This window comes from Penaeus chinensis, chromosome 32, assembly GCF_019202785.1.
Source record: "Penaeus chinensis breed Huanghai No. 1 chromosome 32, ASM1920278v2, whole genome shotgun sequence".
NCBI classification, from domain to species: Eukaryota; Metazoa; Arthropoda; class Malacostraca; order Decapoda; family Penaeidae; genus Penaeus; species Penaeus chinensis.
Window position 1 is genome coordinate 10764963 of NC_061850.1, and position 15000 is coordinate 10779962.

At 38.6% G+C, this 15000-nt stretch overlaps 1 protein-coding gene and 1 long non-coding RNA gene across 2 annotated transcripts in view; one reads left to right on the forward strand and one right to left on the reverse strand.

Moving 5' to 3' along the window:
• LOC125042426 overlaps positions 1-1778 on the reverse strand; it is a 2126-nt gene extending 348 nt beyond the window's left edge. The window contains exons 1-3 of the mRNA XM_047638058.1: positions 1549-1778; positions 336-500; position 1 (exon numbers count right to left, since the gene is read on the reverse strand). The exon at position 1 is cut by the window's left edge and continues 348 nt beyond it. Of these exons, the coding sequence (XP_047494014.1) occupies position 1; positions 336-500; positions 1549-1778 (396 nt within the window). The remainder of the gene's footprint in view (positions 2-335; positions 501-1548) is intronic.
• Positions 1779-10428: 8650 nt separating this feature from the next.
• LOC125042668 overlaps positions 10429-15000 on the forward strand; it is a 5572-nt gene continuing 1000 nt past the window's right edge. The window contains exons 1-5 of the long non-coding RNA XR_007116368.1: positions 10429-10572; positions 10763-10899; positions 11417-11523; positions 11720-11842; positions 12632-12743. This is a non-coding gene — a long non-coding RNA (uncharacterized LOC125042668). The remainder of the gene's footprint in view (positions 10573-10762; positions 10900-11416; positions 11524-11719; positions 11843-12631; positions 12744-15000) is intronic.

Consider the following 15000-nt stretch of genomic DNA (forward strand, 5'->3'; position numbering starts at 1 on the left):
TCTGAGGGAGGACGCGGGAGGCGGGGTCAGAGGGATCAAAATAAAGCAAAAAAACGAATGTCGTCGGTAATGAGTCTTAGGAATATGAATGTGGGAGAGGCAGAAAGACGGTAATAATAACAAAAATAACAATAACCAGTCTTTTAGGTACTGTTGCTATGTACCATAAGACTACATAATGAACCAAAAATAGTTTATTTTGTGATTGATGCTACTGCTAAGCGTCACCACATCAATAATAAAACAAACATTAAAAATACTACCCCCCTTCAAAAAAAAAAAAAACTACAAAAATCAACTATCATTAGAAAAACCCGCTCAGCATCAGGCCTCACGTGAAGAGCAGAGTGAAGAGCTCGCCGAAGAGGGATGCCCTGGAGAACCTGTTGGTCTGCATCTCGCAAATGAACCTGAGGATGCACGCACGCCCGTCCACGCCCAGACTGCTGATGTTGTCCTCGATCTGCCGGAAGATCTCCAGCTGGTCCTCCTGGATGCTCCTGGCGAAGGAAACGGGATTTGGAGGGGTTGGGAGGGGTGGGTGGGTGGGGGGTGGGAGGTATTCGAATTAAGAGGATATGTTTATTCAGGAAGGAGCATCTGCGTTTTTTTTTTTATGACTGGTGTCCCTGTGTAGAATCTGTATACTAATTTGAAAGAAATGTTTGATTTATGACGAACAGGGAGATTTTAGTGCGATGAATATGCTGATGTTGAAACGATTAGACTTCTAACCCAAGAAGAATTATGAAATTAAAGTTTAATAGATAAATTATATCTTCCTTTATCAGTCTCATATATACTGCCCATAAAAGAAAATAAACGAGAACTGTTAAAACACACATAAATAAATACACGCAGTATCAGATGGGATTCGTTCTTCAAAAAGTAAAGTAACTTACCTGTGATTTTCCTTAGCACTACTGACATTGTTATCATTGCCTTTGTTGTTATCTTTTTAACATAACCCTCCTTCCCTTTGTATTTCTGGTCCTCTCCCATCCTCTTTCCCTCTCTCATCTTCTCACGTTTCATTTCTCCAGGTTTTGTATTTTTTCTTCTCTTACATCCCTTTTACCAATTTTCTCTCTCTCTCCGTCTCTCCCATTTTTTTTCTCTTCATCTTTCACATCAATATTTCTCTTTTTTATTTCTCTCCACCCCATTCCCTATGCTATACAGTCTCCCCTTCTCTCTCACACCCATCTCTCTCTCTCTCTCTCCCTCTCTCCCCCACCTCCTCTCTCATCCCTTTTACCTTTTTCTCCTCTGCTCCCTTTCATCCTTCTTTCTCCCCCTCTCTCACTTCCATCTCTCTTTCCCCTCTCCCATCCCTCCTTCTCCCTCTCTCATTCCTGTTTTCCCCCCCTCTCTCCCTATCTCTTCCACTCATGCTCTCCCATCCCTCTTTCTCCCCCTTTCTCACTGTGATCCATCTCTTTCCCTCCCCCATCCCTCCCCCCTCTCTCACCCCTCTTTCTCCCCCTCTCTAACTGCGACCCTTCTCTCTCCCTCTCTCTTCCCCTCATGCTCTCCCATCCCTCTCACCCTCTGATCCCAGTGCCCCCCTTCACAGTATACCTCTCAGCCCTGCCCCTAGACGTGCTGGTCGCAGGGCCCTCGTCGAGCAGCGTCTCCAGGAAGAGAATGAGGCCGATGGCGATGGAGTTGAGAGCGATGGTATTCTTAGTCCCGTCGGGTTCGTCGACTTCGTACATCGGGTAGGAGTACGTGAACTGCAGGGTGCCTGTTTCGGCTCCTACGTCGCGGGAACCCATGGCTTGGCTGGTCTTTGCTTGGTCCTTTGGGGTTTCATGCGTGTTGGGAGGAGGGGAGGGGAAGGAGGAAGGGTGAAGGAAAGGTTGGAGAAGCGGGAGGGAGGGAGGGAGAGGAGGCGGCAGGGTATTGGGGGATGGGGATTGTGTGGTAAGGAAGGCATGTGGGTTCACGTTGAAGAAAGAAGAGGAGGAAAATGAGGGAGGACGAGGAAGATGAAGAGGGTAGGGGGACAAAGGCGGAAGTTGAAGGATAAAATATCGAGACGTGAAGGAACAGAATAGAATCATATAGAGGAAAAAAAGAGAGGAGAAGAAAGGGATAAGGGAAATAAAGAGACCGAAACAAACACGTTAAAAACAAACCACAATAAAAAAAAAAAACTCTCCTAAAACAACTAACCTGCCACGCTTGGACGACCGGTTAAAGACATCGTACAACATGATCTGAACGCGGAATATGATGGCCAGCGCCGAAGCCAGCTGCACCGCGTCTATCTCCTTGGTACCGAGAGGCAACGACACCTGGGCGATGGTGTACCACACAGGTCTCAGAGGCTTCACGACTACGTTAGGATTGATCAAGAAGTCTAGCGTCATGGCGGGAAAGCGAGGATGGGTCACGTGATCGGCGGCGTCGGGGTTTCTCTGTTGGGAGGAGACAAAGGATTGGTGGGTCTGCTTCGCCCTTTTTATTTTGGGAGGCTAAATCTAACTGTATGGCGGGTTTTTAATTACTTGGGGAGGTTTTGCATTATCTATCACTCTATTGTAGTCATGTGTATGTTTTTCTGTTATTTATTTCTCTATTTATCTATCTTTGTAGCTTTAACTAACAGTTTGGTTTAGTGACGAGGTCTTGAGTTTCAAATAATTGACTTTTCCTACGACTTTACTTTTATAACGATTTTTGGTGATTCATGTATCTGCCTTATTCTATAATTTCAGGTTAGAACTCTTGCTTTTGTATTGCGTTTGTAACCTGAAACTATATATTCAAACTTTAACATCCAATCCTTACAACTTAATGCCTCAAAACTTTCTCTTATAACTTTACTAATGTTTCGCTTACTGTCCATTGCCAAAATAAAACAAAAACCATCTATTGTTGAGTGTTGAATGTTTTATAACAGAGAAACCCCGACTTACCACAGATATATTCACGTGATATAGTAAACGCCTTTAATTTAGTTACGACTGTTTATAAGCTTGATCTTTATTCGGTAAATATTTCATTCGTCATCGACCTTACTATTCTCGGTCGTTAGAATAGCGATATCAAATGCCCTTGGATATTACGCCATAATCATTATATTCCCGCCTATGACGAACGTTATGCTATTATCTTATATAATTTTACTTATTTGTTTTCATCTTTACGAACCATTGCTGTTAATCGTATGCTTGCTCGCGATTTTTAAGAGTGGGCTAAAGCTTCGTCTCAAAAGTGATTATTTAAATTTATCTGCCGAATAAACGAGCATTATTTCTTACATAAAAATAATTCCTCGTAGCTATACGCATTGTATCCTATGCAAATCTCATGTACATACCTATCAATACATATATATTCAGACACGCGTATATATGAATCATATATACATTATGTTTCACAAACAAAATATTTCATAAATATAACAAAGTCAGGAGGAATATTATGATTTCTCCTTTTCTCACCTTTTCTAAGAGTCAGATGAAACGTCAGTGCAGTCTCCTATCACCTTCTGACAGTAACCCCTCAAAGACCTGGAGATAACTGACTAAAAAGACGTTCTGCGGGCCTATAAATATTCGTTCTTCGCATGTAATGCATGACTCCGCCCCCTCTATAGAAGCTCCGCCCCCTCTTGCTATGAAACTCCGCCCTACAGTTTTGTTGGATTCGTGCTGCCTGAGAGTGAGGTCAAACTGCGATATTAATTATTATTTTTCATATCTGTCAGTTCTTATCTTTGACATTTAAACAGGATTTTTGTGTGTGTGTCAAATATAACGGATAAACAGTAAATGTATATATATGTAATTAACTTATGATGATGACTATTTACCATGTTACTGGTATTTTTATTTTCAAAAATAGTAATAAAAAAATATTATCATCGACGCTGAAAGTAATAACAATAACCTGAAAATGACAATGACTGGCGATAATCTTTAAAAAAATATATATATAATAAAAAAATGATGATAATTTTTGGAACCGCATTAAAGAAGAGGATTAGCGAAGGACGACCTGGAATAAAGACATTTCCTAATCACTACAACAACAACAACAACAAAACCCATCTCTCACCTGCATAAGTGCATGGAAACCGCATCGTAACGTAACAGCAACATGCGCAGCCGAGGAGAAATCATCAACAGTAGCCAATCATGACGTGGCTTATTTATTCACAAGGTGGAGTAACTTACGTTAAAGTCATGCCAGCAGACTATTATTATGCTTGTTGTGTGTGTGTCTGTGTGTGTGTGTGTTTGTGTGTGTGTGTGTGTGTGTGTGTGTGTGTGTGTGTGTGTGTGTGTGTGTGTGTGTGTGTGTGTGTGTGTGTGTGTGTGTGTGTTACAAGTGAGTAAATAGGGACAAAATTATATACAACACGTATAAAATATATGAATGGATAGCAGTTTCGGAGAATTAATACTCTAAGATACAAAATAAAGAACTAATTTCAAAATGTAATAAATGTGAATTATTTATCTACTAGAGATAAATAACATCCGAGATGCTCAAATCCCTTCTTCAAAAGCTTAAAAGAGTTGAAAAGAAGGAAGTCATGCATTTAACACCAATCATATATAATTTGTCTTGTATAAGAGAATAAATATCACGATCTCTTTTCTCAACAAGGAGTAAATGGAAAATGTTGATAACCCACTGCCGCCGGGTCAGTACCATAAATGTAATATCCACTTAGGGTCTACTTTTGTTTTGTGGCCACCTAATTTCCCATTTATTATTATTATTATTATTTTCGGGATTCGTTTCTAATTGTCTTGATAGTTATATTGTTATTATTATAACTGGCATTATATTAGTGTCATTAGAATACTATTATCAATAGAGAAAATCCAAAATTCAGGGAAAAGAAAAAACAGCTGATGTAAGTAGGACTAGTAATTAACTCCGTGACACGGAGTCATCTGTGTCAACACAATTAATTAACTTATATCGTAATGGACATTGCAAACAGTACATGTCATTCCCGGCAGCCCTCTGGGTTAATTTAAGTCTAGAGCACTAAAATAACGGTTCATTAGACATTTTAAATTATGCTGGTAGGTTCACATGACGAAAGAAATGAAAAAAAAAAAAAAAAAAGTGAATTCGATGTAGAAGTTGCTGTTCAGCTTTGTAGGGATTTATTGGTGACGGCTGTCGCTTCTTCGGAGGTCTTAAACAACTTTTCATTAATTCCGGTGTGAAAAAAGCGTAAAAAATAGGTGTTTTGTGTATTTATTATTGTGTGCATATTTACGTTGCGACAATTCTCGTACGTGTGATATGTACACAGACATAAATATGTGTATCCGTACATGAAAATGATCATTAGAATATACCATACGTGGATGTGTACGATATTTACATACACGCCAATAATGCCGTAAGCAATGAATTAAACGTTCAGGCTGGAGACGGGATTGACATGTAAATTAATGAAAATCTAAGAAGCAGGGAATTGCCGTTCAGAAGGCAAAATACCAATGCGCTTGGTATTTTGGGTAGAGCAGGTAGCGTCTTTGTTTTGTTCGGCATTTAACTGTTGTAATTCTTTTTTTTCCCCTTTTGTAAAGATTTCAACCTAGACATATTCAAGAATTAACGTCTTCCAGGGCGTTCTGATATGTCACAGAAAGGGCACAAGGGCAAATGATGCATGTTATCAGATAGAAAATTCGCATTTTATTGTGATTTTCCTTTATTTCCTGTATTGGTTAATAGTGAATCGTTCAAATTCCATTTTCTGCTGTAATTAGATAGTTAAGTTGAAAAAAATAACGCCGAAAAAGGACGAAATCATGGCTTGGGATCCTACAGCTATGTTTTCTTGCTGTAAATTTCGTCACTAAACTTAAGAAAACTGCATCGTCTAGAAAAAATTACATCGCCAAAATTATGAAAATTTTCTTTCACATCTTCCTCGTAACCCGCGGAAATATATAATTGATTCGATTCTTATTCTGAGCACACTGCACGGATTCATTTATGAATTACATTAACACATTTTTCAGTACTCAGAATTAACGTTAACTAAACCGGAACCTACAATTTTGGTCTTCAGTTTCAATTTGTTTGGCTTTTGTTTCGGCTTGTTTCGGCTGACCAAGTCGAATTCTAGCCTTTGGCTCATTACTCTGTGGGAGTTGAAGTTTCCAGCTCTTAACTTTTTAAACACCCTCAAAGGTCGGCGTCCGGTAAGATGGCCTACTATGCCACGTCTTCATTCTTTTTAAAAATTCTCATCTATTTATTATTATTATTATCATTATTATTATTATTATTATTATTATTATTATTATTATTATTATTATTATTATTATTATTATTATTATTATTATTATCATCATCACTACTACTACTATTACTACTACTACTACTACTACTACCACTACTATTATTATTATTGTTATTATTATTATTATTTATCTACATGGAAAACTTACTAGTCTTGTGTATAATGGCTTTAGATGAAAGACCCTTGCCACACCGTCAAAGCACGGGTAATATCCTTTCTTTGGAGCTATATACAGATATTAACAAGGTCGTTGCCATGATGGAGTTTTCCTAAAATTATATAGGTGGTCATTCTCGCTATAGAGGAGCTCCTACCCTGGTAATGCTATTCATACGCATCGTCCGAGTACAGTAACGACATATAATTTTGCTTTTATCATCTTTATATGAATATGTTTAATAAATTTCATTCACTTTACGAGATTTGTCTTTGAATTCAGAATATTCATTGCTATCAAAGCTGTTAAACACGTTCAAACTTTATATACACATGCTATTGACAATATATAAAATCGAAGAAATGAATTGAGATTGCATTCGAGGTGAAAAGTTTCCAGATATTTCCAGTGACTATCAGAAACGATTATAATCTGTGTTCATGGTTTGTTTCTTTGATCTCTAGATACAAAATGATTTAGAAATATATTTATTGCATTTCTGTTTTAAAATATATGCACGCCTAGGCTTCTCTGGTTAAAATAATAATAATGATATATTGAATAAAATTATAATTAGCACAATAAACACATAATTGACCTCTAATAGGTTGGTTTTCAGGTTTGGACAGGCAAAGTTTAAACCATGACGTAAAATAGCACATCGCGTTGCCGAAATCCTGAACGCCTCTCCCAAGTGCTGAAAAAAAAATACAACGAGTAGTTTCCAACGGGGCCCCCGCACGAACACCTCCACGGGTTCACAAGGGGCATGGGCACAGCACACAGTATAGCCACGCTCTTAAGCACAATCAGCAAGGGCCCAGCTGTGGTGGTATTCCTTGACCTGGAGAAGGCTTTTGAACTGGCAAGCCCGCTTGCCATTCAGGAAAGCCTGATCCAGAAGGGAATTAGAGGAAAGCTCTTGGCTTGGATAGGTGACTACTTCAGGAACAGGACTGCCAATGTCAAATTCCAGGGTCACCTATCGCAGCACATGCCGCTCGAAAATGGAACGCCACAGGGTGGGGTTCTCAGTCCAGCCCTATTTAACACTTTAATGTCCTGCATCCTCAACATAAACCTCCCAGAGGGATCTCGCTATCACCTCCACTGGACCACGAAACCAGAATAAAGCCCAGCGTTGTCTGGACCTCGTGTCAGAGGAGTATTGTAGGACAGGACTAAAGATCTCTGCAGCCAAATCCAAAGCCATGGCTCTGAGACAGAGAGTTCGAGGCACAAGACTGAAAATCCAGGGAGTGGAATTAGAATGGGTCCAGATCTACCTATACCTTGGGGTAAGGATAGACCGGACCCTCTCCTTTCAGAAGGAGGTCCAGTACCTGGTTGACCGAACCAAAGCAAGACTGTCCATCATGAGAGCAATGACTGGGAGACGCATAGGGGCCAGACACAAAGTACTAAGATCATTCTATGTACATGCTGTCCGGCCCATTGTGGACTATGTCTCAGTCGCTCTAATTGCCGCAAAGAAAAAGCACACAGACAAATTAGAAACAGTCCAAAATGAAGCTGCCAGGATCATTCTGGGTGCCCCGAGGTGGACGAAGGTCCTCAACCTCCTGATAGAGGCAAACCTTCTCCCCCTGGACTCACGAATCGATCTAATGGCAACACAATTCCTGTCAAAGGTCATCCAGGCTCCCAGGAACACAAGCCTAAGACAAAAAATAGTCAAACGCCTCGAACAAGACAACGAGCTCTTTGCAAACAGCCTCCTGGCTGTCTCATACAGCCAGGGTGTTGATACGCCATCAGCTCAGAGAACAGCTTTTCGCTAAGGGCATGGACTCCCCCCACCCCGACTTTGCCGAAGCCCCGCCGTGGGCACTGAGCCTGATAGAGTTCAACATAATGAGCCTGTCAATGAAAAAGAGCCTATACCCCATGCCTAGCCTAAAGGCAGAAGCCCACAGGGTCATTGCAGCCATCACTCCTCCGGGTAGTAGAACATACTACACGGATGGATCGGTCGATCTCTTGAGCCACACTGCAGGCGCCGGCTTTGCAGCAAGGGATGCCACGCGATCCACGAGGGTAACAGACAACGCCTCCTCGCTACAGGCAGAGGCAGTTGCAATCATGGGAGCCCTAGGCCACGCGTCCCTAAGGGAAGGACACGTGGTCATACACACAGACTCCAGGGCAACCATTGACTGTCTTCAGCACAGCTCACCCACAGACAACATCTACCTACTGACCACGATTTTCACAATGGCACAGAGAATTCTTGCTCAGGGTAGAAGAATTATCATCAACTGGGTCCCAAGCCACATCGGCATCAGAGGGAACGAGCTTGCTGACAGACTAGCCGTCGCTGGCAGGGGTATGCCCCCAAATCCCATGACGATAAAACCGAGCCGAAAATGGAGAAGTGTGCCTTGGTCGGTCGTACCTTCCTACGTCAGCTCCACAGAGAGGAAATGAGAACCTCCCCCTCGGCCAGCTGGTACTCAGACGCCACAGGCTATGAACCACTGGCACTCTCTGAAGTAAGCAACAGAGGTACCGAAGTCATTCTTCACAGAATGCGCCTAGGTTACCACTGTGCATGGCAGATTATCCCAACAATCGAACGCGATGAAAGGTGCTGCAAGCACTGCGGCGAGCCGAACGCCACACTAGTCCACTACCTAGAACATTGTGACCATACACAATTCCTGAGACAGGGACCGCCCACAATAGCCGCGCAATGCGAAATGCTTACACCATGGCGGCAGGAGCGCCTGCTGGCAATCCCGCCGCCACGGTAAGCACCGAGTGTCAGACAACTCAATGAGACAGCCGTAAAAAGCTGACACAGGCCGGGCCATATTTAGAAGGCCCGGGCGAAGCTAGAACTTCGCAAACCATAAAGAAGAAGAGTAGTTTCCGTGATCTACCAAAAACGGATTTAAACTACAATTTCGTTGAAAGGTACTTTGCATAACCGACTGTCCAAATATATCGAAATTATGCTGCGGACCCCTCCCCCCTCACATTAGTAACACTTTTGGCCCCGATACCAGGGTAAAATATGAATAATATACACAGAATCAGTCACTTTTCTAATGCATGGGGCTCTGCATGACCGATATGTAGAGCGCCTGAGCGGCCTGATGCCTAATCTGTCCGACGCTCTACCCTGCCGTGAACACATGAAGGATTCTTAGCTTTTGCTGGGTGGGGGTTGCAGAAGCCTTCTGCATTTAACAGTATAGTAATATCTTCATGATGTTAGTTTACCCCGCAATTTCCCTGGTACCTTCCATGCCCTCCTCTTCTATCGGTGCCAAGTATGTCGAGGGGGAGGGGGGGGATTCCTCTATGTGTGCTAGAGGGTGATAGGAATCCATCGAGGCCAAAATCGCGATCGGTTATGCGAAGGTATTATGAAAAATTACACATACAATTTTACTGATTATGGTTGCAAGAGCGTATTATGTACCGAAATAAAATCAATATAGACTGGATTTTGTTTCCTATGTTTTTTTTTTTTTTTTTCCTTTTTACCGAGCTTCCTCATTACACCCCTTAAGATGAGATCGTGAAATGCTCACACCTGTACCACATAACGGCTTTCTGTGAACTCAATTACTACAGCCTGAGCGGCTGTAGTAAAGGACTTTCGCACCATCATCTTCCATAGATACCAAGACTGGCAGCGCCGGTTTGTTAAAGTCGTGCGATACCCGACCCAATGAATATTCACTAGACAGACATGTTTATACACAGAAATAAACGTATATCTGTTAGTTTAGACATGCATATCTACAAGACAGATATATAGTTAAATGTGTGTATATATATATATGATTTAGATAGATATGGTTTCATTTTTGTGTATGTGCATGTCTATATATATGAATATTCACCGGGTCGGGCCTCGCACAATTTTATCAAACTCACCGTAGGCTTCTGGGTATAAAGATCTTCCCTGAAAGCCATGACATCTGGGTATGGTAGTTCCGCCCCAAGCCGATAGGGGGCAGCACCTTCCCGTTCCTGCGAATTCTAATCACTGAAGATAAGGGAATATAGAATAGTCCAAAACCTGATAAACGATGAAAGATGGATTGGAAAGTCACACGCTCACTGCAACAGGAGGAAACAAAATCAACGACGGGTAATGAAATGTGGTATATATTTTGTGTTTGTTCTTTATAGTTCAGCCTTTAAAAAGAAAATTGCGATAATTATTTGAGCATACTGTAACTATGTTTTCTTTTAGGTGAATGTTTAGAAGACATTCACAATGACTCCAAAATGGGACCATTTCTTGTAATTCTATTATTTATGATTCATCCTAATCCAAGGAACACTCGCCATGACACGTAACAGAAGGCCTACAGTCCGAAGACCCACATCATACTCATGCATTATTAAGAGGTCGCCTTGGCATCCCGTGCACCAGCAAAGGCCAACACATCTCGTCTACGGATATTATGGCAAGGTGCAGCTTAGATCAGTTCCTGGTTTTATGATTTGTTGCCAGGAAGGTCTTTAATCTCGTTTTTCAGAAAGTACAGGGAGGAGGATTGATGATCTTTGTTGGAGTGAAAACCACATATAATTAGTATATTTCAATTTACTGGATTAACATTTACTGGCATTTTTAGAATTAGGGTGAAGCAGGTGGTGGTGGTGATGATGCACAGTTGTTTTCTAAACTGATTCATTTTTCATTTTATGTGACTTTTTTCTCTCTCACTCAGAAGTCATATAACTACTTTAAAGATGAAAACCACATGTATTTAAGATTAATTTCCTACCTGTTAAACACATAAAGCAGCAGGATTGCTTAAAACAGGGTGATAGTTTATCACTAAAGAGAAAAATTTAAACAGTTTCAAAACATGAATATTACCCAACTGGAATAACAGTTTTCACTAAGATAATATTACATAGGAGCCATTGTTCTATATGTAAACCATTTATTATATTTAATGCTATATTTACCTTTATTTCAGATATACCATCTGAGTTGATACATTTTTAAAGAACTATGAACATCAAAATTGAATGTAGCCAATAGGAAATCCATACAGCTGGAAACTTCATCCGTGGACTCACTAAGGTAAGACTGTTCAGATCACACCCTTGAGTGTATGTACTAAAATTTAAACATCTACACTATAGATAAATATATCTGGTTATATTGATTTATGTGTAGTGTACAGTGAGGATGTTTGTTTTCAGTTCATGTTTTTTTTTATATATAGAAGAATTTGAAAGTGAACTATGTCATTATGTGTATCATTGTGTCCTTGCAGCTGGAATACCACATACATCTTGGGCTACCCCATCCTTAAAGAATGGTCTAGAAGTGGCAGTTCCTGGTGATTACAAGTTCCAGGTTGTAACAGAGCCAATGTGTTCAACTCCCTAAGGCAATTGTGTGTTTACCATTTACTTTTGTGCATCTGAAAAAAATATTACCCATTGATTTTGTGTGGTACCCTGTCAGTTATACAGAAAATAATTCATTCCTTATGTCTATACTTCCAGTGACTATTAGTAATTTTTTTAGCATTATTTTGTACTAGATAAGAAATTTGAGAAAATAGCTGTAGAAAGCCATTCTACTTCATATGATAAACTGTATATATAAAATGTTCATAGTTTTCTACCATTATGTTTCCAAAGTTCCTCAAAGCATATAGTGAATGATAGCCCATCTATTGCATAGAGGATGAAAATAATTGACTAAAATAGAAAGACATTTTTTTTATACAAAAATATATACAAAGGATATTTCCCTACTCAAATCATTTAGGAAAGCTATACTTATTTTTTGTAAACTAGTATATGTTATCAGTAATATTATTGGCCCATTGTGGAACATGCCATATGGTCACATAGCTTTTACTCTTTCCATAAATCCAAATATTTACAGAGTAATTTCCGTGTGTGATGGAATCTTGTGTGAATCAAAGCAACAAGGCATGTAGAACTTGATCAGCCAGTTCAGATTCATGCCACTGAAGATGCAAGTTTTGCAGCAGCTAAAGTACTTTATTATATTTATACTAGTAATTGAGTATCATTATCTTCACACTCTTTTTAAATACTTTTTATTTTTTTGTATACTAGTATATGGTATTGGTAATTTTTATTGGCCCACTGTGATACATGCCTTGTGGTCACATAGCTTTTACTATTTCTATAAATCCAAATATTTACAGAATAATTCCTGTGCGAGACTGAATCCTGTGTGAATCGAAGCAGCAAGCCATGTGGAACTAGATCAACCAATTAAGATATATGCCATTGAAGATGCAAGTTTTGCAGTAGCTGGTGAGACCCTTACTTTTGTATATTTGTTATCATTATCTTCAACATTTACACCATCCACACTCTTCTTAAACAAAGTAAGCCCATACATTGATATTTTGAGCACTGCAGTAGACCTTTTTAGTATCATTGGATTAGTCTCATCTGGTCTATATGCTATTATTTTCTAACACATCCTGAATAATCTTTTCTTTCACTGGCTTGGGAAAATTATTAGTGTCATCCTCATCCATAAAAAAAAAGCCTTCAGTATATTCTTCAATCTATTTGCTGTATCTGCATCATCCGACTTCCATTTTGAACATATTTACCACCAGTTTTGTTTTTGTATTTTAACTTACAAACTGCAAAATATATATATGGGGATTACTTTTAAGTTACCAGATTATTTAAGATTTTCACATTTAACTTTCTTAAAAAGAATTTCAGTCTTATTTCTTTTTGTTACTCCTTTTATTGCTTATCTCTCCCAGTCCTCTCATTAGAAAAAAATAAAAACTTTTCTTTTCGACAGACTTTCTACATTTAACCTACTGCCAATGTATCTTAGAATTTCTGTGGCTCCTTATATGGAGTGTTTCCACTGTACAGTTAACTGGTCTGTAATGAAATTCCAAGGGTCCTCTTTTCTAATCCTCACTCCACCTTATGCTATAACTTTTAACTTAAACTTTCAGATTTAGTATGTTATTTTATTTTTAGCCTTTAATTGTCCTTAAAAGAAAAAAAGGAAAGAAAAAAAAGTCATGGTCAGATTCATTCACTGTAAAACCTTGTTACTTTATTGTTTAAGGTGATGGCAGTTATCCTTTTAGATTCTGATGTTGAGAACTTAATCATATTTTTCACAAGCAAATATCCTGTACAACATTATAGCTAATATAATATCCACTGAAATAATCTGTGTTTCAAATTTCTATGTTCTTTTTCTCCTGAATATCACATAATTAAATAAGCAACTTAACAAACAAACTGCATTCATAATTATCTATATGGCATCATCTACACTTTATCGTCTTTTGCTGTAATGAGAAAAATATGATATATGGTTGAAATTTCTTGTAAATTATCCATGAAAAATGAATGATTAGTTCATTCTGAAATGAGATATTCACATACCATTTAATTTTTTAAAAATGAAAGTTATAAAAAAAATTGCCTTTGTCATAAGCAAATATCATATTATGAAAATTCAATAATTGCCTATATTAAAGATAAATAATTATGATAAAATAAAATTGATATTGACTGACCTCTCAAAGTGTCAATCTCACTATTAACCGAATACCATCAGGAAAATGTAATGTTCAGTTTAGTATGGTTTTGTGAAATGTATCTACACATAGATGGCTCTACAAGTGCAAAGTCACTAGGAGGCAATCAGTAGTCTCCATGAATTCGCCTGATTTTCCCCAACTTTGAGTTTTTGGGAAACAAGTTTTTTTTAATGCTATTAATAGTGATCCCATTATTTTTGATATCATGGACATTATAATTATTACAGTGTTATTAGCAAAACAAATAGCAATATGAAACAAAAATAAATATTCCCAAATGCCAAGGAGAAAGATAAACAGGTGACATAGGAAGGATTAGTAATTGATTCATTTGGTGCCTAAGCGCTTGTGGAGCTATCTTTGTGTAATCAATATTAATAAACTAAACTCAGTGTGGATATGCCATTCATGTACATGCTTTCCCTGATGGCATTCGATTAAGATACTTCAGTTAGATAAGAAATTAAATAATTTTACATAAACAGAGGTCTCATGTTGCTTGAATCACAAGTAAATCATATGGCAAGGAATGGAACTGAACATTATAACTGTTATTCTCTGCTTGATAATGAAAGTGCCCCAAGGTTTATGCTTTGTCTCTGATAAACTCTGAAAGATACTTGAATTGGTTACAGTGAAACTACATGACCAAGAGGGAAGGTGATATTACACATTCTTAACCCAAATCCAACAGGCATGGCATATACGTACATGCCATGCCCACTGTGAGTTTACTTTGTTAATTGTTTTTACACATACATTTGCACTAAGTACTAATTATGAGTACTGCCTGCCTCGCCTGTTTACCCTTTTCCTTGATTTATATGAATATTTTACATTATCTTATATTGCTGTTACTAATGTCTATAACATTCTGGTAATTATAATATCTATAATAAAAAAAACACCATTGATATACATAGCATTAGTAACAAAAAGAAAATAAAAAATTCCCGCCAATTCAAGGAAAAGTGAAATCAGGT